Genomic DNA, 26,829 nt, shown 5'->3' with positions numbered 1-26,829 from the left:
AGGTGTGGTCGCCCGGGTGCTGGAAGTACGCTGAAATCCTGAAAGTCTCATTTGTTGTTCAGGAAACAAAATGGAGCAACTTTTCTCTGCTCGCTCCTGTCCCCTCCTCCCGTGGCTGTTCCTGGCAGATGCCCAGAGCAGCACCCTGTAATTCCACGGGACATTGTGTACATTTGCATCCGCTCAACCAGCTATTTACAGCCGCCCTTTACCGCCACCTGTAAGAGGCAATGCCATAACGAGTCTAAGTGGCTGGGCCGGGAACTGGGTGCCCCGTGACTTTCTCCACTTGAAGAGCCCGAATCTATGGAGTGGTTGGCCCTTGGAGGAACAAGGAGACAGCTGGGGCATCACACGTACAGGGCGGAAGGCGCGAGGAGGCGGCGCGCCAGACGGAGGGTCCTTCCTCGTTAGCTCCGCTCGGCGGCTCCTTTTCCATTACCGCAACCACGAGGGGGAACCTGCCGGGCCTTCCGCGCGGCGTGTTTCCTGCCTGATAGTGAGCCCGCTGCCGTTTGGATTTGCTGAATTTCTGAATCACCCGAGCCGCCCGGTGGGGACTCGGTGCGCTGGGGTTCGGCGGAATCGGGACTGGATGTCACCCCCTGGAGTCCAGGAAACCTGCTCACGGATGTGATGCTGCGACGCAGGGACACCTGCGCTCTCCTGCGTGCCGCACTCGTGCAGCTCCGGGTGGCAAACGGGGTGAAGTGGGGGCGAGGGCGAGAGGAAGTTGCGGTGCTGGAGCGTCAGAAACCCTGCCTTGGCTTCCCCTGCTCTTCGGAAGCTGTCCCGAGGTGGGGCTGGAGGGCTCTGCACGGCGGACTTCCAAGTTGCCCCCGCACAGCTGGAGGTCGGGAGTTCTAAGCCCCCCGAGGGCGGTGCCCCAGCTGTCCCAAGTACCCGCCAGGAGCCGGGTGCAACCGACGCATGCCGCGCTCGGAGCGCACCAAGCCGAGCAGAAGCAAAAGATAAACCCCGCTGGGCCCGGGGGCTGGCCGCCTGCAGCGCAGAGTCAGCGCGGACCCGGAGCGCCTTTCGTTTTAAGGAGCCTTACTTCTGGGAAGGGACAGGGAACTGTCAATCAGCGAGGGAGGGAGCGCACCGGCGCTGGGTGATGTCAGCGGATCATCTGCTCGATAACAAAGAGGGGGTATTACAGGAGAAAGTTGCAGCGGCGGCGGCGGTCACGGCGGCACCCCGGAGCCTCCGAGGCGAGGGGCCACCGGGCGAAGGGAGGAGGGGGGGGGACGGCTGCTGCCGCAGCAGCTTAAGACCAAGGAATTGAAAGGGCTGTAGGGGGAGGCAGTGCGAACCAGCCCCGACTGCCCCTCCTCTTCCTCCTCCTCCTCCAAACTCGCAGGGTTCAGCCCCAGCGCTCGCTCAGCCGCCGGGAGCACCCGGACGGACGGGAGGCAGCCGCGCGGCCCCGAGCTGGGCAAGGTCCCCAGCCGCCATGGATAGCGACGACGAGATGGTGGAGGAGGCGGTGGAAGGTACAGCGTTTCTCTGGGGCTGGGGGAGGAGGCGCCGAGGGCTTGGAACGCGGAAGGAGTGGCGGGCTGCGACCGGCGCGACGCCGGGCCCCGCGGCCCCCACTGTCCCCTACGCGGGTGGCCCGCTGCCCAGCTCGGGCACGGGCCGGGCGGCCACGGCCACGCCGCCGGGAGCGCGCAGTGCGCGGCGGAGCGCAGGCCGGGAACGGGGTTCCGCGGGGCCGGGGCCCCCGGCAGGGTACGGCCGCTCCAGCCTGCCGGGCCAGCGCCCGCATCCGCCCTCGGAGTTGCGAAGCTGCCCCGCACTCTGGCCTCCCCCCTTTTGGGGATGGAAGGTGGGGGTGCGCGGGAGGATAGCCCCCCGAGACCCGCAGCCTCGCGGAGCGCTCCCTCCCGCCCGGCTATGGAAACCCGAGCCCCTCTCCGGCTGCCAGCCCTTTCCTTCCGCTCGCCGCTGCGACCTGCGGTGACCGCGGCCGCGTCCGGGTTCGTCCCCCGGCGCAGTGCACGGGGCCGACCCAGGCACGTGGCAGCCGCGGCCTGGGAGGCCGCTCTTCCGAAAAGATGAAATCATTGCAGGGCAACCACCACGCTCCGGACCCGGGGCTTGAACGCACGCCGACCGGGAGGCCCTCCCCTCCGCTGCCCCCGAGCGAACTCAGGCAAACCGCCCCTCCCCCTTCCTGCTTCCGAGCTCGGGTGCCGCCGCCGCCACGCTGTGCAGGCGCGCCGCAAGCCCTGACCGAAATTGCTGGGTGACACTTAACTTTCTGAATTCCATGCCGTTGGCTGTGGGTGATATCACCGCCTCGGTGTCGTGTTTCTCCGCCCCTTCTCTTCTAGCGCCCCTCCCCCGACTTTTCTCGCCACTTTGTTTTGCTGAGTTTCTCCACCTTTTTTTTTTTTTTTTTTGCTAGTTCTAAAAAGCGAGGTGGGGACGTTATACAATCTAGTTGTTTGTATCAGGAGATGTTATGATTTTGTAACAGTGAGTACTGGAAAATACTCTTTAGCATGTTTACTTTTTTGATTCCACCCCAGACAGCACGTCGTGATGTTTTGCAATGTTATGTGATATTATTCCAGAATATTTTAAACCAAGTGTCCAAGTAAATAACGTTAAGATTTTGGTTGAATCTGGTTTCTATCTAATTTGTATAAACAAGTTGTCACAAAAGGTAATGAAAAAGAAAGTAGCAACAATGTACAAATGCATAAGGATATATAGTTATTGCTACACTGGGAGAAGAAATCAATTTTTATGTTTTCATAAAACATAATTGATTCCTTTTGCAGTGATCTCGAGGTCTTACGGTGAGATTAAGTATAATAATAATTCTGAATTCTCTGGAAGATATCCATCCTGATGTAACTGTTAAAACTTCTTATTTCTCTATCCAGCTTCAAAGAGTGTTAGTTGTTGTTGTTGTTTTAATTTCACAATGTTGTGAATTCACAGAACTATTTAATAATCAAATTCAGTGTTGGGGGCTTCTGGCCCCAGAGACGGTGATTGAGAGGGTCCATTGGAAGCCTTCATTTAATTTAAATTATTGACTTCTTGTGCCTTCATGTTATGAAAGATAAACAAAACATGTGCTCTCTTCAAATTGTTAGGGCTTGTTCTCATTCTTCAAAGCTTACTTTTATTTGTAAAAATTTAATGCAAACCTTTGATCACAGGCAGTGCTCCCCAGGTTAAAAACCACATTCCTTTTTGAAGCTGTTTAGAAACATAAGGCCCAGTTGTTCATGGTCCCTGGGTTCCTTGCAGAAGGTGAACAAGCAGATTTAGAAATGTGTCTGTTGGTTAGTCCTTTATATAAACAAGGAAGAATCTGTTATATAGGACCAGCTGTATGCATTACTGTCCTAAATCAAGAATATGCTTGAGGGTGAGGGGGTCACTAGTAATACTCCTGCTGGCACAACTAGTTCAAGCCTTGAATGTTTGGGAGCAATCCAGGACACATGGTCACTCGTTGTACCTGACAGTAAACAATGAGAGTAGGACAGAATCTTTTAGAGTCCTTAGAAGCATTTAAGGCTCAAACTCTGTCTAGCGGGTGTGTGTGTATACATGAAGTGAACTGAACCAGTGGGCTTTTCTCCAGCCAGTGTTGGCCTTTCTAGTGCCGTCTGTAACAGTCTTTGCTTACCATCTAACATGTCCTTAGGAGACTGGTAAAAGGCTCCATAAACAGAGCCTTTGGTCTCCACAGTTCCTTTGTCTTCCCTATTATGATCATTGCTGTAATTGTTTAGTTCTTACTGTGTTCAGACTTTGTGCTAAATGTTTCACACACATGTTATCCACTCAGTCTTATGAAGTGGGCACTAATATCCTAATTTTACAGGGGAGGGGACTGAGGTACAGAAGAGTTAAGAACTAATCCAGGGATACTCAGCGAGGTAGGAGATAGGCTTAGATCTCCAGGACCTCACTCCATCATACCAGACTGTCTCCCCACATTTTTCCTTTTTTTTTTTTTTTTTTTTTTTTAGTTTTTAGTGAGTCAGTCAAATATATGCAATACTCAGTAACTGTTTTTATCACTCAGTATCAGTTTTTATCACTGGAGAGCTTGATTCTGACAGAGTTCAGTGACTTTCAGAAAAATGTATTTGGGGGAAGAGAATTTAGCTGACAGCCTCTCCAACAGACATCGTTATTCCTCTTTTTCTTCTTCCTTAGCAATTTATCCTGGGGAAGAAATTGGTCTTTGCAGGAGTAGAGTTGAAATGTTGGTTCTGTCAGGGTGGAACGGTAGCCTGGGTGAAGTTCTAGGCTCTGAGTGGATGAATCCCGAGGGGAGGTGGCCAGTGGAGGGAGTAGCTGTTTACTACTGCTGGGTAGGCAGCAAGCCCGGGCCTCAGAGGGCCCAAGAAAGCCACCTGAGATCCTGCTATGGCTTTTTAAAAACTCTTCCAGGCTCATTAGTTCAGTAGGAAGTAGTGTTTATTACTAGATTTATTTCTTTGTCTACCCGTAGATAACAAAGATGAATACATTGTGGTCTCTAATAGAATTTTAAATACATCTATCCTATCCAAACAGATGAATTATGGTGGTTGAGAGGAAGTAAAAATTACTTCTAGCTTGGGGAGGGAGATGGAGAAATATTTCCCAGAAGACGTGGTATGGAGTTGATTCTAGTTGAAAGGGGCCTCAGTGAGCGAACACAGAGGTTGGTATCTTGTCATTATGGAGGCACATTCAGAGACTAAACATTTGGTTCTGCCAGAACAGAGAGCCTGGGAGAAAAGTGGACAATAAGACGGGGAAGAGGCTGTGTATCAGAGGCTGAAAATGTGGATTGTGTGCTGAAAGCCATGGGAGGCCATGGGGGCTTCTTAGAGCTGGGAATGACAGGAGCAGAGTTCTGCTCTGGGAAGGTGAACCAGCAATGGTGAGCAGGATAAGGGATCACCTAGAAGATTCTTTGAAATAATCCAGATATGTGGTTAAGCAGTCAGAAAAAAAAAAAAAAAAAAAAAAGGAAAGGCTTGGAGCAATATAGGAGATGCTGAGGAAAAATACTCCAAAAAAAGGAAGTATCAGAATGTCTGAAAGTAAGGAGCCAGGATGAAAACAAGCAAGCCAGTATTCCACTGTCTGCAGCTCCTCAGCCTGTCTCTAACAAGGCTGGCTCGTGCTCTGTACTTGGGGAAAATGCATACCAAGTGCACCGGTAGCACCCCTTCCCCGTGGGCCACGCACTAAAATTATGACCCTCACAACTAATAATTGAGCTCTCATGAAGAATTACTCTCAAAAACCAAAGTATGCTTTTAACACCCAGTGTAAATGCGTCATCGTGAGGGGCATGTTCTTTGCACTAAACAGAATCAGTTTGCCTTTTATTACTTTTTTAAGCAGCTCTATTCTACAAAACCACAAACAAAATCTTGTTCTGAAGGAAACACACTAGACACAGGCATGTGTACGTGCACGCACGCACACACGCACACACACGCACATACACACACAAGCCCTACTCTCAGATCTCCTGTGGGTAAGCCTGAGGCGGTCAACAGCGGTGTGTCTGACCCAGAGGGAATTTCCTTTGCGGAGATGGACCATCACTGCCCAGAAGACAGGCCTGGCTCTCATCAGATTAAGAAAAAAGCTCAGAGGTAACTAGAGGGGGAGTTTTTAACTTTCTAACTATTCAGTAGATAATGATTTTTAGGACAAAGTGAAAAAGTAAAAGTATGAAACTTACATTTTTTCCCTTTAACCTCCATAAATATTTAAAATCACGCTGCGGTCGGATCTACAGCACTTGAGTTGGGATGGTATTATCAACGCAGAATAGTCATTCCAGTGAATTTTCCTGTTGTTTGAGTCTGGTGTTCAGCCTCTGTTTATCAGGAACTGGCCCAGAAGGCTGTTGGCTAACTTGGAGCATTTTTACAAATTGACCTCAATCAGAGCAAGGAGGACTAGTGTTTCTCTTTGAGTTAGGTAACACTTGGAAGTGATAGGAATTTGCAAGCAGGACATGCTGTTGGAGATCTGGTTTTTTTTTTTTTTTAGAAATATCGTAATTCCAGAGGCTTCTTCCACTTCTCTTCCTGGGTCCCAAGAATACCTACCTCTTTAGGGATACCTTCTTCCACCAGCAGCAGGAAAGAAAGGGTATGCTGCTGGTTTGCTCTTATCTGGAGGGAAAAAGATGGAAAGAATTGGGGAAGGGGTGTCCAGTATTCATTAACACTGTTCAAAGTGGTTAATATGTTTCTCAGGTGCAAGGCGTGGGCTTCCTCAGATGAGGAGATAAGCTTGGAATGTGAGGGCTTGTTGTGAGGTGTGCTTGAGATAACAGGAAAGGATGCTCTCCATTGCCAGATGCCTAATAGGCATGCAGACTTTTTTCTTCTCTGTAGAGCAGCGGTATTGACGAATACTGACCAGACAGCTATTCCATGATGCTGTTACCCACGTGGTGCTTGAACAAGAGCTATTCCAGACCGTCTACAAAAGCTCTAATGTTGAACGGAAGTGGGAGGGCCAAACAACGAAATCTCTTCTCTTCCCTACATTACTTTCTTCCGAACGTTCTCTTTGTTGTTGTTAACTGTTGGAATTGTTTCAGATACCAGGTTCTACTGCTAGGAAAACCACTCCAGGCTATTAAATATTCAGGGTGGAATTCTCGAATGATCACAGGACTTAATTTCTAGCTCTTTTCAATTGATCCCGTTCATTGATAACATCGTCCTCCTTTTGGAAAGATGAGAGGAAAACAAAACAAGCCAACAAGAGGGGCCTGCTGTGCACAGACAGAGGGAGAGGGAAACATCATGCATCCGCATCTTCCCAAACACACTGTGTTACCCAAGAAATGGCTCGTGTTTTCTGTCCCTATCTCAGCTAGGGGCTAAGGTGTTGGGACAACTTTTCACGGGCCTGTTGAAAGACACACTAACATAAGCATCCTTCACGGGATGGGACTGAGTGTTTTTGCTTTCATCTCCGTTGGGATCAGTACTGCCCCTCAGGTACTTTTAGCATGTTCCGTGTGAAGTGTCCACATGACACTTTAAATTTTCTCTAATTTTCCACCACTGGGGATGCACCTGCAGTGTTTTATTCAGAAATAGGACAGGACTGTCATGAATGAGGGAAGGTGGAAATGAAATTTTTACACTGTTTTTTTCCTCCTTAGTGTTCATGTTTACTATAATAGATCTCTTCATCTGAAGTACCATAAAAATTTTCATCAAACATTAACATTTTAAAGTTTAAAATATGTGAACTTTTTTCTGTGAGGAAAGTACTTCCAACTAATTAGTGACCACTTCAATATAAGGCTAAAATGATTATTCTGATATACCTAAATCATAAGTAGAATGCTAAATCCATAGAAATGTTAATCCCAGCATTTCATAGAAGCAAGCTTTCAGCTCTACACGGAGTGAGTTTTTTAATGAAAAGAAAAAAAGTATATTTAATTTATTTCAATGAGAGAAATGTCACCAGTACATATTTAGAAAATAATTGTCCAAATTATTTCATATGACTTGAGTATCATTGAACATGCCATGTATAGTTAATTTTTGAGTGAGAAGAAAGCAATTATGGCCTGGTTGCTTTCTAACCATTAATTTCCTGGCCTTTTGTAGAAAAAAATTTGTGCTAAGAGGAAAGGAACCATATCAATTGTGATTTAAGTAGTCACGTTTTATTGTAGTATCTAGATAATTCATTCCATACAGAGTCAAGTGTAGCAATAAAACAGTGTATTTGTTCATTGTTATTTTATTTATATAATCAATAACACAAATAGCTTTTTTGTTGTTCATAATAACGCTTACTTAACCTCTCTCCTAAGGGGTGATTTTTTTTTTTTTATCATGTTGGAAGAAACCATTTTAGGAGACTAAAGCATTCACTGTGGTGGTATAGTTTGTGTTTTCCTTTATGTCTGTGAGCCATCTAGAAGCCCCATTTAAGTGTCTAATGTCCCTGCATTGCACACCGTGTTTAATGCTTTCATACCTTTTTCATCCATGACCCAGGTCATTAACCCAGGAAAAAGCCAGGAGATTAACTACTGCCTTCATTTTCACCCACCTCCATAAAATTAGCTCCCCAGAATAACTGGGGAGATACCAATGAGGTGACTTCTGGGTTTTGTGAAATATGCACATAATAATAAAAACCTAAACATTGACTGTAAACATAAATATTGGAATATACGAGTCTGTGACCCAGGAAGAACCAGCAATTTAAAGATCACAGTATAAGAGCTGCTGATGTTCAAAATCACTGTTGAAATGACCACATGGATACTTGCAGCTGCATTTAAAGCACAAACCCTCTGAACATAGTGGGAGAGGATAAATGACAATGTTATTACTAAACATTCAAAGCTGAAAGACACTGTAAAGGAAAGCAGTAAGTTGAAGTTGAAGTTCAGGCTTAGAAGGACTCTGAGTTCATGTGTTAGTACAACGTTAGGTGTATAAATACTAGAGCAGTTTCAGAGATGTGGCTGTGTCCCTTTTTGTGTGAGTATGACAGAGCAAGCAGTAAGGTTTTTGAAAGACACCGGCTAGCAGTCCTCCACATCCTCCTACATAATGATCTGTAAAATTATATCGTATACTGAGTTCTACAACTAGATAACTTATTGCAAAGACAAAGTACCTTACAATAGACTATAAAATGGGGCTATCTCAATCTCATTTCAATTAAGCAAGAGAGTTTGGGGGCATTGATTCCAAATATGAGCAGTGCCATGTAGGGAAGTACTTGGTAAATTGCAACATGCAGATGTTATTATTGGGAATAACTTGTAGTCCCCAGTAAAATGCCAGCTCATTTGTGCTTCCTAGTCTGAAATCTGCTTAAGTCCCTCTGCTGTAGCCCCCACCTGTTCACAAAGTGTACATAACAGATCAGTTGATACTGCTGATGCAGGCACAGAACGCTTGGTAGGTGCTCTCCCCGGAGGCAGGCAGGGGGCCCTCGGGCTGCTCAGGGAACATGCTGGCAGGATCTGAGTGCAGACATGGCAGTGGGAGCACACTGAAGATGTTAAGCTTTGCTGTGTGCTTCCCTTTCTCCAGGGCACCTGGATGATGATGGATTACCACACGGGTTCTGCACGGTGACCTACTCCTCCACGGACAGATTTGAGGGGAACTTTGTTCACGGAGAAAAGAACGGCCGAGGGAAGTTCTTCTTCTTTGATGGCAGGTAGCCCTCACAGTTTTGTTGAGTTTCGTCTTGTGGCGGGGTGGGGCTCACCAAATTACTGTACTTGAAGGAATGATACAAATGAAAGAATTTAAGTGGGTGTTTTGGTGCCACTTACAGAAGAGGCAAAAGTCACCCCAATAGCTATACACTGCTTTGGGGACCCAGGGAGTCGTTCGTGCTCCTCTGGGGAGTCAGCCTGAGGCTTAGGTCCCTCATCACTGCCTCCTAGGCTGTGCTCGCCACAGCTCCTCTGTCGTGCCCGAGTCAGGGAGCTCCCATCACGCACACATAAGTTATGGGGCTCACCCAGTTCTTTGATGGATTTCACCTGATTGTCCACATAATGAATCCCTGTGAAGTCACACAGATGGGGGTTGTTTTTGTCAGGGCCCAGCTTGGGCAGCTTAGGTAGCAACTGATTCTCACTTCTTTTCAAGGACAACACACACTCCAGTGCCCGCAGCCCTCTCTCTCTCTCTGCTGTCACGGTCTGGTTCCTTCAAACACTTTGAAGGATGATGTGGCCACCTCGTGGGTTCCGCAGCTTCATAATTTTCTCAGCATATGCCCTGTCCTCATGAGATGGGTCAAGAAAATATTTAGCAAGACTCTTCAAAGCTGCCTCATCACAGGTCAACCAGGGAGACACGGGACAGGTGAACACAGGCTGTTCAACTCCAGACTCATGGTGTTTGACAGGCTGCCCTTTATTATTTATTATGTGTGGTCCCTCTGTGGTGACGTCACAATTGCTACCTTTGATGCTCTGCCTCTAGCTAAAATATGTTCCACAGCAGGGTTCTTGTTATTTTGCTTTCACCTCCCATCTGAGAATGCCATGAGGCAGAAGCCTCTTACCCTCTTGAAATAGGTGGGAATGACCACAGGAATGACTTTCTCTTTCAAGAAAAGATGGAATTGTAGGGGCACAGTTTTCCTACCGTGACTTTTAAACCATGTCAGTTTCAGAAACAGAGAATGACCACGTGAATTTCTCAAGCACTGAGAGGAATTCAGAGACAGGGGAAGGCCAGCTCTCTTTCTGCCCGCTTGATTGAGGAATAGGGAAATGGATTTAACTAAAGCAGATTCTAAGATTCTGCAGGGTACAGTGCTGCTTCTAAGCTCTGGACATCAGCAATAAGCCAAAGCTTCCTATGCCTGGGAATTTCTCTGGGAAAGGAAATGTCTAAGCTGACAGTTCAAGGGTGACAGAGGGACTGGCTTGTGACCAGAATGCCTTTTCTGTAGATGGAGTGGGTTGTTTTTAAAAAGTTTTTAACAGTTCTTCAGGCCCTCCGTTATCTGATACAATAAGGAAAGTAGCAAAAACCTATCACAGAACTTTTGTACAATTTCATTTTCATTATTGATCCCAACCTTCTCTTTCCTATGCTCCCCAACCCCACACCACATCTCTTTCCAGTGAGCTTTGCTTACAGACTGTACATTTTTTTTAAGATTTTACTTTTATGTAATCTCTATACCCAACATGGGGCTTGAACTCACAACCCTGAAATCAAGAGTTGCACGCTCCACTGACTGAGGCAGACAGGCACCCCACAAACTGTATCTTTTAAATGGCCAGATGTTTCACTCTCTTTCCTTTGCCCCTCTGTGGATACCTGATGGACACCAGAGTCCCACACAGGACTCTTCCAAGATCTGGTATCAATGCTTGCTTCTCTCACGATTCCTTTAGCCTGTCCAGAGGGTAGCTGCTCCTGCCTGTTCTCACAGCAGTTTATTTATACCTCTTTTCTGGAAAAGTGTTACTTCTTCTCTCATGCGGCAGTTATTCTTTTATTCATTCAACAAATGTATATTTGTGCAAATGTCTTACTTCGCCTAGAGGACAGAGGTTTCCTTGAGGACAAAAGCTGTTTGACCTGCTATGCTTCATGGCACTTTCCCTTAATTTGATACTTAAAGAAAAAAAAAAAGAGAGAGAGAGTCTTGCTAAATGAGTCTGGAAGCAGAAAGAGAAGGTAGATTTCACCCAGAACACCCACTCCACCCTCACCACACACACACACACACACACACACACACACACACACACACACTCTCTCTCTCTCTCTCTCTCTCTCTCTCTCTCTCTCTCTCTCTCATGCTTTCTGGTAACTGATATCTGGTAGCTGATGATCCCAGCCAGTCATTGACTCTGGGGAAACAATGCAGCAGGGTCAGCTGATGGGAATGTTGCCGACTTGCTTGCTCCTCAGACCTGACATGCAGTGTTGAAGGGCTAGACTTCTCTTCTGCACCAGTGTGCCAGGAATAAGCTGTGCTGGCTCCAAGATACTGATCCTGTTGGCCGTGGGAGGAGCTGAGTGAGGCCGGACCCTTCCCAAGTCCTTCCCTCCCTCCCTCCCTCCCTCTGTCAGGCGGGTCACTTCTAGCTGCAGCTCGATTTACCCATGTCCCCCTGCAGCCCTGTGCATGTGTGTCCCAGCGTGAAAAAGCTGAAACACTGGGTCCCATTGAAACATGAGGCAAGTACCTATCAATGGAATAGAAATTGATTGCCCCCTTTTTTTTTTCCTTTTTGAGTCACTAATTCACTAGTTTTTATATGTACCAGTCAAACATCTGGAGAGACTTAGGTTAGATAGAATCAAAGAATGATGGTATTAGCGCAAACCTCAAGAGGTTACTGTTGTGCCCTTCTTCGGATAGATTGGGGCTAACACTTAGAGAGGAGAGAGTCGTACCACTGCTTTTAGGATGTAGTGGTATGATGACAGGTTCTCAAAAGGTCACTGTCACCTCCTTTCTTCAACCCAATACTGAGCGTATTATGAGACATCTGTTAAAAGGATATGCCATAAACATGAGTGAGATAATCTTAGGACTGAAAAAAAGGCCATGGAATCTACTGGGCCTTTTTAAGGAGGGTGCAGGATGTGGTCATAGAGAAGTCAGCTGTTTCTCCATGAAACGGTACCCTAATTTAGGTTTGTCTATTAATTTTTCTCCCTATTAACTGCTTCTAATTTTTAGAGTCTGATGTGTTGGGTAAAACAAAGCGGGGACCCTATGCTTTCACTGCCAGTCAGGAGCTTTAGTCTGAAAAAATTTCCCCCAAAAGGGCTGAAATCAAGGTTTTAAAATAGGTGAGGAAACAGAAAGTTTCTGTGAGAGTTTTTAAAAGCTGTCCAAACCTGTAATGCAGGCTTATGTTCCCATCAGAGGATTTGTTTGCAATTGCCGGAACCTGTCTGGAAAATTGCAAAGTGTCGTGACAAAAGCTTTGGCCTTGGTGCGTTCTAATCTTATGTGACACCTGAACGGGGCTGTGGGATTTCTGTAAGCAAGCTTACTTACAGTACAACTCACATACAAAAAGCTGTACGTATTTAATACAGCTTGATGCACTTGGAGGTAAGTATATATTCATGAAACCATTACCACAGTCTATGCCATAAGCTCCATACGTGATTTATGAGAGGGTTACAAACAAACACAGATTTATAGCAGGGAAATTCTAGAATCATTTTTCTATTTTATATAGACTATGATAATCCTGAATAAGAATTTTAAATATTAAGATCACGAGGAAAAATGGCCCTGTTAAATTTTTTAGGCAAGTTCCTAGATAGAAGCAGAATATTTTTCAATTGCACATAGAGCAAATACTTGGTAGAATAACAGACTTTAAGAAATACACCAATGTGGGGTTCCTGGGTGGCTCAGTCAGTTAAGTATCTGACTCTTGGTTTCAGCTCAGGTCGTGATCTCGGGGTCCTGAGCTTGAGCCCAGAATGGAGGCCTGCATTGGGCTCTGCACTCAGCAGGGAGTCTGCTTGTCCCTCTCCCTCTGTCCCCTGCGCCCCCCCCCCCCCATGCACATGCATGCTCTCTCTCAGAAGGAAGGAAGAGAGGGAGGGAGAGAGAAAGGAAGGAAGGAAGGAAGTCTTTAAACAAACGAAAGAAGAAATATACCAATGTAAAAGGTGAATATGCCTCCCCTTTTTCTGTGCCGTCACCCCCACATCACAGGGGTAACCACTATTGGCAGAGAATTTAAGCATATTAATTAAACATATTCAAGGTAAAATAAGGAAGTAGCTATTTATTTCTAAATAATTTAAATAGCCAAAATGTACATTGTACCTTACTATTATCTTAGCCTTAGAATGTTTGCTAGTTTTGAGATCTTCAACGGTGGGTCTCTCGTTTATTATATGGCAAAATGTAGAACGGAAAAACATTAAAACTGGCTTAAGTCAGACCAGTCATTCTTTAACAGATAAGTTATCCCAACAATTAGGAATGAATGGGAAAATCGACCTTATTTTTTAAATTGTCTTTTCAAGCAGTTATTGTTTTCCATTTTCTCCCCCCTTGTAAAGAAATGAAGAAAATGTCCTGAGACTAAGATTAGGTCATTGGGACTTAACATCTGCTTTGGTCCTGAGATGAAGGCATTAATGCGGTGAAAAGAAGGGGATCTAGGAGCTTCATTGCTGTGGTTCTGGGATCTCTCTGGCACCACTGGACTGTGGTGGGGTAGGGGGCATATTGGGAAAGTATTCAGCATGTGGAGTACTTTGAGGTACACATCTCTAATTTTTATGCTAATCCTAATTCTGGATGTCCATTTCAGTGCATTTTTTTCCTGAATTGTTCTCATTTCAACCAAGATTTATAGATACAAAGGTAATTTTGCAGAACTAGTTGAAATTTTAGGATGATAACAAGAAAGAGGTATTTCAATGCAGCTTGGCTTTGGGCTGGGTAATATTAGGGAATTATGTGGTTTTTAGCCTGACTATGAGATAAAAGTGAGGTAATTCATTTAATTACATATTTTTTACATTATTGATGCTTCCCCTTAACATGCCAGTTAGATTTCAAAGTATTATTTACTTCTCCTAGTGTTGATTGCTACATTCATGTGTCCAGCTGAGAGGGCCTTTTGTCATTTATCATTGGCCAAATAATGTAAGCGAGGCTGTCCATTCTGTGAGCCACTGAGAAAGGCTGACATTTTCCCGGTGACAGGCCCATGCATGATTCCTTGTGTTTGGATTTTGGAAGATACTTGGTCACATTTCAGGGAAATTGGAGCCGAAATGGACTTCTTCTTTTTTTTTTTTTTTTTTTTTTTTTTTAGATTTTTTTTATTTATTTATTTGACAGACAGAGATCACAAGTAGGCAGAGAGGCAGGCAGAGAGAGAGAGGAGGAAGCAGGCTCCCCGCTGAGCAGAGAGCCCGATATGGGGCTCGATCCCAGGACGCTGGGATCATGACCTGAGCCGAAGGCAGAGGCTTAACCCGCTGAGCCACCCAGGCGCCCCCGAAATGGACTTCTGAAGTCATGTATTCCTGCCTTCCGCACAAGCCACAGTTGTTTCTATATTTCTGATAGTCATCCAGCTTTTGCTGGAACCAGGCTCAACAAATACATTTGTCTGTATTCTAATGAACTGTTCTGATTAAGGCAAAATTTTTTGTGACATACAGAAGGAAAGGGAATGGGGGAAAATGGATAACTTTGAATACCTATCATCTGTTCAACACTGGACACGTTCCCTTAGGGACAAGCTGTATAGTAGGCTTAAAATCCTATTCTGCATAAGAAACTGAGACACAGGGGCGCCTGAGTGGCTCAGTGGGTTAAAGCCTCTGCCCTCGACTCAGGTCATGATTCCAGGGTCCTGGGATCAAGCCCCACATCAGGCTCTCTGCTTAACAGGGAGCCTGCTTCCTCCTCTCTCTCTGCCTCCTGTCTTTCTGCCTCCTTGTGATCTCTGTCTGTCAAATAAATAAATAAAATCTTTAAAAGAAAAAAAAAAAGAGCTGAGACAAAGAGTGGTTAAATAACTTGCCCAGTCACCCATCAGTGAGTGTTGGAGCTAAGATTCAAGCCAAAGTGAGCTCAGTCCCGGAGCCCTCCTTTTCTCACTACACCCATCACTCTCCTCCAAAGAGGAGCTAGGAAATAGCCCTGACCCCGACTGCCTTTCTTGTTTGCTTTAAGTTGAAGACTTTCTTGAAGTCACTCATTAGTCATTATTTGTGAAAAGTTCAGAAGAGTGCTGGGGTGAATTTATTTACTTCCTTGTAGAGCTTGACCAACTTTGGTAGGAGCTTGGCAGATTGATGGGAAGTTTACTTAAAGAAGTAGCTCAGGGGCGCCTGGGTGGTTCAGTGGTTAAAGCCTCTGCCTTCGGCTCAGGTCATGATCTCAGGGTCCTGGGATCGAGCCTCACATGGGGCTCTCTGCTCAGCAGGGAGCCTGTCTCCTCCTCCTCTCTCTCTCTCTGCCTACCTCTCTGCCTACTTGTGATCTGTCAAATAAATAAAAATCTGTAAAAAAAAAAATAAATAAATAAAAATTTAAAAAAACAGCTCTGAAGAACTCTGATCTGTGAGCTTGTTTTCTCATTTGTAAAGTGGGGATAATTAGACTGACTTCTTCAAGCTGTTCTGAAGATTGAGTGAGAACACCTGTAAAGACCTTGCAGCGTGGAGGGTACCTAGGAGGCACATATGGGAAAACATGGGTTTGTTTGCTCTTGCTCTGTATCTACATTTTTCCAGCTTCATTGAGATATTATCAACATATGATATGTGTAAGTGTAAGGTATACAACATGCTGATTTGATACATTTATATGGTGAAGTGATTACCACAATAAGGTTAGTTAACACCTCCATCCCCTGATATAATGACCTTTTTATTAATGTTGATATTATTGAAGATCTACTCTCTTAACAACTTTGGAGTACGTGATACAGTATTGTTAATTATAGTCATCATGCTGTACATTAGATCCCCAGAACTTATTCATCTTATAGTCTAAAGTTTGTCTCCTTTGATGAACGCCTCCCCTTTGCCCCCAGCCCCTGGCCACCACTGTTCTGCTCTGTTTCTATATAAGTTAGGCTTTTTTAGATCCCACATGTAAGTCCGGACATACAATATTTGTCTTTGTCTGACTTATTTCTCTTAGCACAATGCCCTCAAGATCAAGGATAGATTTTTTATTATTATTTCTCACTATTACCGTTACTATTATTTGTTGATAACAATAGCTGGCAGAGTTTTCTTAAAATTATTCATTTATTTATTTTTAGGTGAGGGGAGAGAAGGTGGGAGAGGCAGAGGGTGAGGGAGAGAGAGAATCCCAAGCAGACTCCCTGCTGAGCACAGAGTCAAACGAGGGGCTCGATCTCACAACCCTGCGATCACTACCTGAGCCAAAATCAAGAGTCCAGTGCTTAACTGACTGAGCCACCCAGGTGCCCCTTAGGATTTATTTTTAGAGAGCAAAGCTCAGTTTCACTAATTGCTCTTCGGAAATTTTACTGTCATCTTGAGCCTTTATAAAAATCAGATCCTGCAGACTCACAGATCTTTTACTAAAGGATAAAAAAAACTTTCAAGATAGACAACACACTCTATCACAGGGAAGGCGTGGTAGGGCTCCATTCAGCTTGCTTATCACACCTTGTAAGAAGTTGACGTTTCTCTCAGAGAGAGCCCGAGCAGATGGTTTGGGTTTGTGGGGGATGTTCTTTATCTTTACTTACTGTTCAATATTTTAAGAGCTAATGTATAATATAATACTGTATGTCAATTACATCTCAGTTTTTTTTAAAAAGGTAATATATATTGTCACAAAATAATTGTTCAATGTTTTAATACTAAGAGTCACAATTTAATCTGGTTCGAAGTGGGAATTTAAAGTAGAATTATGATTCATTTAAAATTTCCCTCTTGATTCTTATTTTACAACAGCTGATGACAGGAAGGGAACAGAGTTTATGCCTCACAAGGTGGAAAGCCGGGTCCCCAGAATACCAAGGAAAGGCCAAAGCTGTCACATCTCCTAAGAGCACTTTTGTGTATTCAGATATTAAAGAGAATTTTAAAAAGAAAATTTAATAATATTTGAGTAAAATGCAGATGTGTTAGCCTAGATAAATAATTATAAAAATTCCCAATTTCTTTTTAAGCTAGATTTCCTAATTTAATTTATTACACACATTTAATTTCAAGAGCTTTGATAAAATAGGTAACAATGGTCTGTGTGTATATGTACAGAAAGAAATTTAAAGTTGATGTTTCAATTTTCTCCACATTTTCTGGTTACTTGATTCGATGCTGGTGCCAGAAAAAATCTAACAGTCGAAAGACCATTTTTGAAGTTTCTTAACATACTAAAGAATCTGCCAAGATGTTGAAAGAGACTTCAGGAAATAACAGTCAAGAACACTATATATAATATGATCCCATTTTCATTAAAACAGAAACAACAAAGGTGGGAAAATGCATGCTATGTAAATGGGGACAAAGCCTTCAGTGGCATATATGGCAAACTGAGCAAGGGGAGTGGGAATTCCTACTTTCTACATCTTTGTGGTTCTTGGTTTGGTTTGGTTTGTTTTACAATGAATACATGTTACTTTTTTCACTTAAGCATTTATTTCCTCCTCCTGCCATGTAATGGGTCACTCATAAATTATTCCAGACAGAGGACACTTTCTTGCCTGTTTGTTGGTTTGTTTGTTTTTTTTCCCAGTGGGTTTAAAGCAGTTTTGGTAAATGTCTTTGACTACTCCAGTATCTCATAACTATTTCCCTGATGCTGTTTAAAGCCCAGTTTCTCAGGAGAAAGCTCATTAGCATACCCATGAGCGTGCATGCTTAATAAGAATAGCTATTACTTATTTGGGCAATCACTACGTCCCAGATCATCTTCTAAGTACTTGATATATATTAACCCTGTTAGTAGCTGCAGTTTACAAATGAAGAAATGAAGAAAAGAGACTTCCTGACGAGCAGAAAGAGTACTCCCTGCCCTTGAGTAACATCGTTACGTTCCCTCTCAGTCGTCTCTTCTCAAAGCAAAATTAGCCCAGTTTCCGTTTCCATTCATTCATTTAGGAAGTACCGCTTGAAGATAGGCTATGTTCCCATGTCTGGGAGGGATGTGTGGATGGGTAATGCCTAATTTGTTCCTACGAAAGGCTTACAATCTAGTTAGAGAAGTGGGGCACTGAGGTGACCACCGGTCGACACCCGGAAAGTTCTGCGATGGTTCATGATGAGGCTCCAGTGAGAAGTGTGGCTTGGGCGCGCTGCTCAGGGTGGACTTTGGGGGAAGCAGGGCTCCGCAGGGAGGGTGGGCAGGCTCCAGTTAAGCCAGGATGAGCAGACTTCCTCCAAAACACAACTGTCCATCCAATTTCAGCAAGAAGGATGAGGAAGCCACTTGTATGTAGTTTCCTTTCTGATATTCTCTGATATTAACAACTTAGCGGCCACAAAACAGTGCCATTGTCTCAGCATATTTCTTTTTTGAATAGAAAAATGCCAGAGGCTTGAGAATATTCACTATTACCCCCAAGGTTATTTTTGTTTTGAATGAAAAAAAAAAAGAGAATGTGACCCGTGGCTGATTTCCTGACTGTGTCCTCAGGGATTTAAAACATTTGGTTACCTGTGTTTTAAAGGCGGAAGCAAGGGTACCATGGTATAGGAGGTAAGATATAGACAGGTGTGTGTGCTTGGGGCCAGTGAATAAACTTATGTGAGCAGGGACTCTAGAACGAGAGTCAGCGAACTTTTCCGGTATGGGGTGAGATGGTAAATGCTGTCCACTTTTTGGGCCACCTACAGTGCCTGGTACAACTCTGCTATTGTGCCTTTGCGAGAGGAAAGCAGCCTCGGAGGAAGCGGGGAAGGAATGTGCATGACTATAAACTGCATTTACAAAAACAGGCAGCGGGCCATGCTTTGCCAACCTCCCCTGGAAGAAAAAGTTGGAACGGTGGGACCCCTGACCCCAGACCCAGAAGCTTTTATTTTGTTTCCTCCGTGACAGAGGATGTCAAAGCCTCATCATTTTTCTGGCCCTGGAGGCCCCAGTTCATGAGATCACGTGCCCCTTTGGTCATCAGATTTCATCCAAGCTATCCTACAGACCCGCTAAGAGAGCTGAGCTGTTTGCTCAAGCAGGTGCTGAAAAACATTGCAATCAGTTTTGCTCTCCAGTGCCTTAAGAGTTGACATTTGTGCGCATTTGTCATTTGGGCTCAGAGGGAAATAGCTGTGATTCTTAGCGTTACGAGACTAGCAAGGATGGGCTCCAGTATAAGGGAGGATGGGACAAGCTACTTAGCGGGAAATATGTGCAAGTCCATATTACTGTTAAGTGATTTCCAAGACCTGTGCTTTGTGGATTTGACCATGACCTGAGAAACATTGGCAGACTAGTGTGTCGGGAGAATTCTGCTCAAACACACGCAGGCATGTTCTAAATGCTCCTGAGAACTTTGCCAATAGGGTTGCTAGGCTGAGCAAATAAGAATCCGGGACAGTCGCTTAAAATGGCCTTTCAGATAAACAACAAAAAATATTTTAGGATAAGTGTTCTGCTCAATCTTAGGGACCTATTTATAATAAAAAATGATCTGTTGTTTATCAGAAATTCAAACCTATCTGAGCCTCTTATATTTTATCTGGCCAACCTAAATGGGAAGGTAGGTGAGTAAGTAGTTTTTTGCACTCTTATATCATTATGTGAGTTGATGAGCTATCCTTCCCCAAGGTTGTTACATATATATATGTATAGAGAGAGAGAGAGGCAGGCCATGGCGGGGAGCCTAATGGCCATATATATATATATATATATATATATATATATACATTTTTTTTTTTTTTTGCCATGGGGGGAGTCTAATGGCCAAAGGGGGAGTCGGATCTCATTAATTCCAACTGATATAGAATTTTGATTATTTATGCAAGGGCTATGCTGAAGTGCACTCTATTCTCTTCATGAATTTACGCAGCCTGTTTATCCTTGGTAGTACAAACAAAACTGAAACAATGATTTCTCTCCTTGGGAGCTACCCATAGTGTAATTACAGTGTGATCAGAGGCTACTGTTATTTAGCTTGTGCTTTTCATTTAACGATCACAGATCATTCTGTCATTCGGTAAGCAAGACCAGACTTTACCAGGCACAGCCAGGTGCAGCCACCTCAGTCCCTGTGGCCCCTTGGCATGCCGTCTATTCGCATGACACAGTATGTGCCTGCCAGCCTCTGCTGTCTTGTTCCTCGTGCTCTCTAGAACCTCCCACAATGCTTGCTACTTACAAGGTACTCTATAAATGTTAATTAATTAATGGGTGAGTGCTATCTGCAGATGTTAAAATAAACCATCTTACATTTTAAACATCTTACATGTTAAATTAACATCTTACATGTTAAATTTAAAATAAATAAAATTTAAAAAATAAATTTAAAATAAAATAAACATCTTACATGTTAAATTTAAAAAATTATTTGAGCTGCTCTTTCCCTTATTGCAAATGGCCGTACAGAGAAGAAATTTTTGGTCAAGTTAGTTTCATGGTATAATGGCCTTTGAGAAGCTAATCCTGAAAACATATTGAAATGCCAAAACTGTTCTTTGGGCGGGAAGAGACAGGGAGGTTCTTGTAAATTCACCATGAGCCGCACCCTTGTGAGTTTCTTCTTCTCGTCGTCGTGGAAGGAGGGGTCTCAACACCATGAGGTTGCTAATGATATTAACAAGGTTCAGCTTGAGGTCTTCCTTACTTGCCCCCCCCCCCCGTTTGCCCTGATCATGTACACACACACACACACACACACACACACGTGTGCACATGCCTATACTTAAGTAAATCCCCATACATCATCCAAATAAATGGAAGGGTTTCTTTTGACTGGATATCAATTATGGTTGTCACACATAAGTAATACATTAATGACTTCGATAAATATGTAGATATTTACATTCTAAACCACAACTGTATTATTAAAGACCACTGTATACAGGCCATCTGAAAGAGCCTGAGAACCCAGTGATGTCTGGACCACTCCTGAGGGAATTAAACATGGGTGTTTTATTTATGAAAAGGGTACTGCTACCATTCCTCTTGCCCGGTATTGGTCTGCATCTTAGCCTTGAAAACATATTCAGATGAGGCTTGGTCTCTCAGTTTCCACCTGTAGTTTTGTTCTCTCTATTTCTGCTAGCAGAGAAAAAACATGAATGGGAACTGGGAAGTTAAGAATGAAATCCCTCCCTGTCCCTAATCCCACCCACATCTCTGGAGTATTTTTCCTAGAGATGTGGGGAATTCAGGAGGTGCGCTGAATACGGGTCAGCAGCGAAACAGAGCTGGGCATGCAGCTCCTTGCATGTGATCCTTTCTTTTAAGAGAGTGGAGCATGGTCTGACTGTTCCCTTTTGTTCTCCCTTCTCTCACAGCACCCTGGAGGGGTATTATGTGGACGATGCCCTGCAGGGCCAGGGAGTGTACACTTATGAGGACGGGGGCGTGCTGCAGGGCACATATGTAGACGGAGAGCTGAATGGGCCCGCCCAGGAGTATGACACGGATGGGAGATTGATCTTCAAGGGGCAGTACAAGGATAACATTCGGCATGGAGTCTGCTGGATATACTACCCAGTAAGCCTGGTGACTGTTCATTTTGCTGGAATGTAACATGGGTTAAACCAATGCTTTGGCTCCTGGCAATAAAGAGTAAAATGTATCCTCTGTGTTAGAAAATGTGAAGCTGTGAAATTGGAGAGTTGCAGGAGCTGAAGCCCCCAGCTGCTGCTGAGGTGTGCCCCTCCCTGTTACTCGCTGTCCTTGTAGACTGTGGGTCCTCACAGCCACTATTCATTCCTCCTCGGTGTTGTTCTGGAAAGGAATGAATAGTCATGATTCAAATAAATTGGAACTAAATGGCTTTATTGTTCCACTAATAAATATAAAAAATATATGCTTTTTAGAAATATTCTTTTGTGGGGGCACCTGGGTGGCTCAGTCGGTTAAGTGTCTGCCTTCGGCTCAGGTCATGATCCCAGGGTCCTACGATCAAGTCCCGCATGGGGCTCTCTGCTCAGCGGGGAGTCTGCTTCTCCCTCTCCCTCTGCTTGCTACTCACCCTGCTTATGCTCTCTCTTATTAAAAATAAATAAATAAATAAATAAAATATTTAAAAATATGTATATATAGAAATATTCTTTTGGTATATAGAAAGAGATGGTGGACTAGTTCATTGTTGCTATTAATTTTATTCTGGTTCTCATGCAGGAGACCTGGCCCAGCATTCTCCCATCTTCGGGGATGTACTGCACTATTATTAGTTGCTCTTACAACCCTACTCCCGACTTTATAAGTGATTTTGGCTTATGTTGCTTAAATTAAGGCGATTAAAATTAACTTGCCTTTGAGTATTTGATAACATTTTCCAATACTTTTGGAGTTTACTAGAGCAAAATGATGTGGCACAACCCATGGGGTTGGGAATTAATGTTCTAATTGTTTGCATCTCAAATAGCCCATCTCTTATTAGTGAATTTTCAGAAAATGTGCCAGGAAATAGACCTTAGAATATATTTTGTTTACTATTTTATTTTGTCTGTGGCATCTCGCTGATTTGAGTCAGTAGAGCTTGCAACTCTTGATCTTGGGGTTATCAGTTCAAGCCCTGTGTGGGATATAGAACTTACTTAAAATAATAATAATAATAATAGTAATATTTTATTTCCTCCAGAGCTTCAGTCAAAATACAAAAGCATTTTTCTTACTCTGAACCCTATCTTCTTATGCTTAAAAAATTTAATAAAAACAAATGATCTATTACATGTGTAATAGGAAAAGTAGCCCCAGCTAAATCTCCTTACACATTATTGTTCTTTAAAAACAGGTTTTACTCTAGGGAACAGGGCTTAAGGAAAGAAGACTGTAAAACATGTTTAAAATAATGCCCAAAGCAATGACATATCTTCTTGGTAGGCTCTGCAATAGATCCAAAGTCCTCTAAGGCAGGAAGAAGGACGTGGTGGCGGTACTTACCAGCTTAGGAAGACTGAAACTTTTGTTGCCTTGTGAGGAGGCCGGGGGAGCATTTGCTGCCTGGCACCGGGGATCTGCTGACATGACAGTGAATCATGAAGTCAGAGAATGTGGAACCCTCTGCGGGAGCCTGGATAGAGGAAAGAGGCAAAATGGGGATTACCAGAGCCTCCTCCCACCTGCCATCTTACGACGATGATCAATTAAAGTCTCTTGAAGAGATCAAAGATGCACCAAGATGAATGGATCCAGTCCACTCAGTGTAGTTGCATCTTGACGCCTAATGGTGTGCCTATATTTTAGCCTTTGGTGTTCATGATTATCTTATCAAAGGCCAAAAGGAGACTCTGCCTTGGGAAAGAAGCACTAGGGAGATAGGAGCATCCAAAATTAACTTGGAATAACACTTGCTTTATATATGATATCTGTTGGCAGTGAGGGAGCTAATCACCCCCTTTTCTCCCTGGATTCAGATTCAACCGAGACACCTGTGTTTCTAGGTGTCAGAGATCAAGGTGGGTTTATTCTAATGGCAGTGGTGGATTGGAGATGGGGTGTGGACCTGAAGTCAAAATGGGCTTCTCTGCTTTCCCCCCATGAACTAAACAGTTGGACCAGCAGCAGATAGAGCTTTAGAAAGTTGCAGGTCTCCCCGGGGGGGAGTAGGGCATGCCTGAGGGAGCTTCCCTAAGGAGAGGACAGGACGGGAGAGGGGACAGGTGCAGCCTGCAGGCACCGGCAGCTGCCAGGACAGCGTGAGTGAAAATGTAGCAGGACCTCTGGGAGCAGCTGGCTTTATCCTGTTAACCCCCACCCAATAAAGAGATGGGTGTCACTGGGTGTCAGACCCTGCCTGCTCACTAATCAAATGAATGATTCCTTCTCCCATGAAGAGGAGCCACTGAGCAGAGGACAGAAGACAGCGCCTTCCTCCTCGACGCTCCCCAACACAGCAAACAAGGACGTTTTTGTGATCTGGAGTCAGAGCAGGCAGGGAAAATCATGATTGGCCCTATAGTATTTATAAGCTTACTCTCCAAGATAGCTTATGTCCTTCAAATTTTTACCTTGGAACAGTGATGTCGCTTGGGTGGCTCGGTCAGTTAAGCGTCTGCCTTCGGCTCAGGTCGTGATCACAGGGTCCTGGGATCGGGCCCCGCATCTGCTCAGCAGAGAGCCTGCTTCTCCCTCTGCCTGCAGCTCCCTCTGCTTGTGCTCTATCTCTGTCTCTCTCAAAAAAAAAATGAATAATCTATTTTTAAAACGTATACCTTCTTTTCGAAATAAAAGAAGAATCTCTGCTTTATCATACTAGACAAATACATTCACCACCTCCTTGACCAGAAGTTTAAGGTACTTAAGGAAAAAAAAATGTGAGAGCCTAGAAAGACAGAATTCTGCACTAATAAGGAGTGACAGTGGCTTACGTTAGTTACGGCGTGTTAGGAGCACAAGTGTGCTAACACCCTTCAGCTCAGTAATCACCACTGAAAGCCTGAAGGCAGATCTTACAGAAAGTATCGTCCCATTTATGCTGGCTTATTAAGAATTAACTCTGGGAGGAGAGCAATTAGATAGCTCTAATGCACTTTCTATGCGTTAAAAATGCTGCCAAATGTTTTTCTTTCTATGAAAGTGCTGTGGTTCATTTTAAAATTCATGACCCTTTTTCTCCAAAGAGCAATTAGACTGTGGTGAGCTGTAGAAATCATGGACCTGGTGTTATTTATTCCTGCCCTCTCTCAGTAAGCAGCATTTGAGATCACTCAGAAACCGTCCTACACCGCTGACTTGGAGTAGCTGTTTCTAGAACCTTTGAGTTGGAGAAATAACCAAGCTTTCAGAAGATGTCGTGGCATTACTGTTGTTATATTGAACCCACATAGGTCTCAGATTTTCAGTTATACCATAAAGACCCTCTGCATGGGGAGGAAAAAAGGAAATGTCACTTGGACCCTAGATTCAATAATTTTTTGATAATGTATTAGCTTATTTATTAGATTACTGAACTGGTAATCCCAGTTCAGTTCAAAAAGCATTTATGGATCACCTACTGTGTCCCTAGCATTTACCAGGGTGCACAGTTATATCAGAGCCTGTGCCCTAAAGTATTTAATGACCCTTAGGAATGCAAGCAAGCGACAGTTAAGCAGAAAATACAGCTGGCTTCTCTCTCCTGGAAGGAGACAGAAGGGGGCAGTAAAGAAAGGAAAGTGGGAAGAAAGAGGTGATGGGGGAGGGAATCAAATTTAGTTGATTTTTTTTTTCCCTTTTCCTTGTAATGCCATAGAAAGTGGCAGTGTAGGATTCTCACAATAGCAGTGACCACAGTCCATTTGTTTATCTCCTAGGACATGCAGACAACACTCTTTACTCACATTCACTAAATTAACTCTTAGATACATTTGAACTAAAGATTTTCCTAATGGACCTGAAATCCAAAAATCCCACATGGAGAAGTGAGATGGTATGAACAGTGAGTAAAACCATCTTGCTCTAGCTCCTCATCATGTTGGGTGTGGGTCCACAGTTTAACACATAGTTACACCTCCTTTAATAGTTTGTAACTAATATTACAAGTACAATGCACTTGCTTCTTAGATAATGAACCAAAATGGAGTGTCGATAACTTGTCAGGGTTAAAAAGTGGGGCTCGGTCTCTGACTCCCTAAATCGGGCTTCTATGCTTCTGTGTGTGTAACTTCTAGCAGTTTATTTGTATAGGGCTGGCTGGGGAGGTATGCATCATGTTTTTCTCACTCACTTTGAGCTTTGAGCTCTTCAACTGTCATGTTAGCACTATCAATGATGGCAGTATGCAAGAAAAATTCCTTGAAGTCATGTCCTGTGGATAAATACTACATATAATGTTTTCTGGCTTTTGGTTTCTCCTGTCAGGATGGAGGTAGCCTTGTGGGAGAAGTAAATGAAGATGGGGAGATGACTGGAGAGAAGATAGCCTATGTGTACCCTGATGAGAGGACAGCCCTTTATGGAAAATTCATTGATGGAGAGATGATAGAGGGAAAACTGGCTACCCTTATGTCCACTGAAGAAGGAAGACCTCACTTTGAGCTGATGCCGGGAAGTAAGTTGGATCTGCTTCAGATGGGTTGCTCTAATTCCAAAGCAGGTTGTTAGGGCATATTTGAGAGAAATGAATTTCTTTGTCTAGACCACTTGAATCATGTATTAATCAGCCTTGCTGCATAACAGACACGTCAATACCTCACATACAGGTCGGCTGGCAAGCTGTACTCCAGCTGGTCTAGGCTGGGCTGGGCTGGACATGGCTGGACTTGAGGCTTCTTATCTTACTATGCCTTATACGTCTTAATTTGGGGGCCCGGTCTGAAGGGACTTTGGTGACCTGGGTCAAGATTTTCCCAGGTGGGCCCCAGGAAGCCAGTGCATGAGTAGCCACCTGTGCTGCTTCTGAAAGCTTAGCTTGAAATGGACACCATGTCACATTCACCCACGTTTCACTGTACAAAGCAGGTCACAGCCAAGCCAAGTATCAGTGAGATGGGGAAATAGATGCCATGCGTTTCAGTAGCAGGTGCTAAAAAGTCAAGATAAAGGCATAGCTGTATAATTCTGAGACAGGGAAGAAGCGAAGAGATGATAGCAGGAATTTGGTGAATTTCAAAAGGTTAGATCTCAGAAAAAACTGAAATACAGCTTAATGATATTAAAGAATCAAATTAGGTAAATCTCTGGGTTGGTACAAATTATAAAACTGATTCAGCCTGAGCTCTGATTGGG

General features: G+C 44.0%; 1 protein-coding gene across 3 annotated transcripts in view; it reads left to right on the top strand.

Moving 5' to 3' along the window:
- The first annotated feature begins 236 nt into the window (after window positions 1-236).
- The window catches only part of SETD7 (SET domain containing 7, histone lysine methyltransferase), a 47,194-nt gene continuing 20,601 nt past the window's right edge, over window positions 237-26,829 (top strand). Inside the window, exons 1-4 of one of the 3 annotated variants that reach the window (XM_047718479.1) lie at window positions 237-1,496; window positions 9,075-9,204; window positions 21,465-21,666; window positions 25,963-26,152. In XM_047718479.1, the coding sequence (XP_047574435.1) occupies window positions 1,457-1,496; window positions 9,075-9,204; window positions 21,465-21,666; window positions 25,963-26,152 (562 nt within the window). In that variant the 5' untranslated portion in view covers window positions 237-1,456. The remainder of the gene's footprint in view (window positions 1,497-9,074; window positions 9,205-21,464; window positions 21,667-25,962; window positions 26,153-26,829) is intronic. The other 2 variants (XM_047718481.1, XM_047718480.1) reach the window with 2 other exon arrangements.

The sequence above is a fragment of the Lutra lutra genome, chromosome 2, assembly GCF_902655055.1.
Source record: "Lutra lutra chromosome 2, mLutLut1.2, whole genome shotgun sequence".
NCBI lineage: Eukaryota > Metazoa > Chordata > Mammalia > Carnivora > Mustelidae > Lutra > Lutra lutra.
Note: the sequence above shows the minus strand (reverse complement) of the source record. Positions and strands in the feature narration are given on the sequence as shown.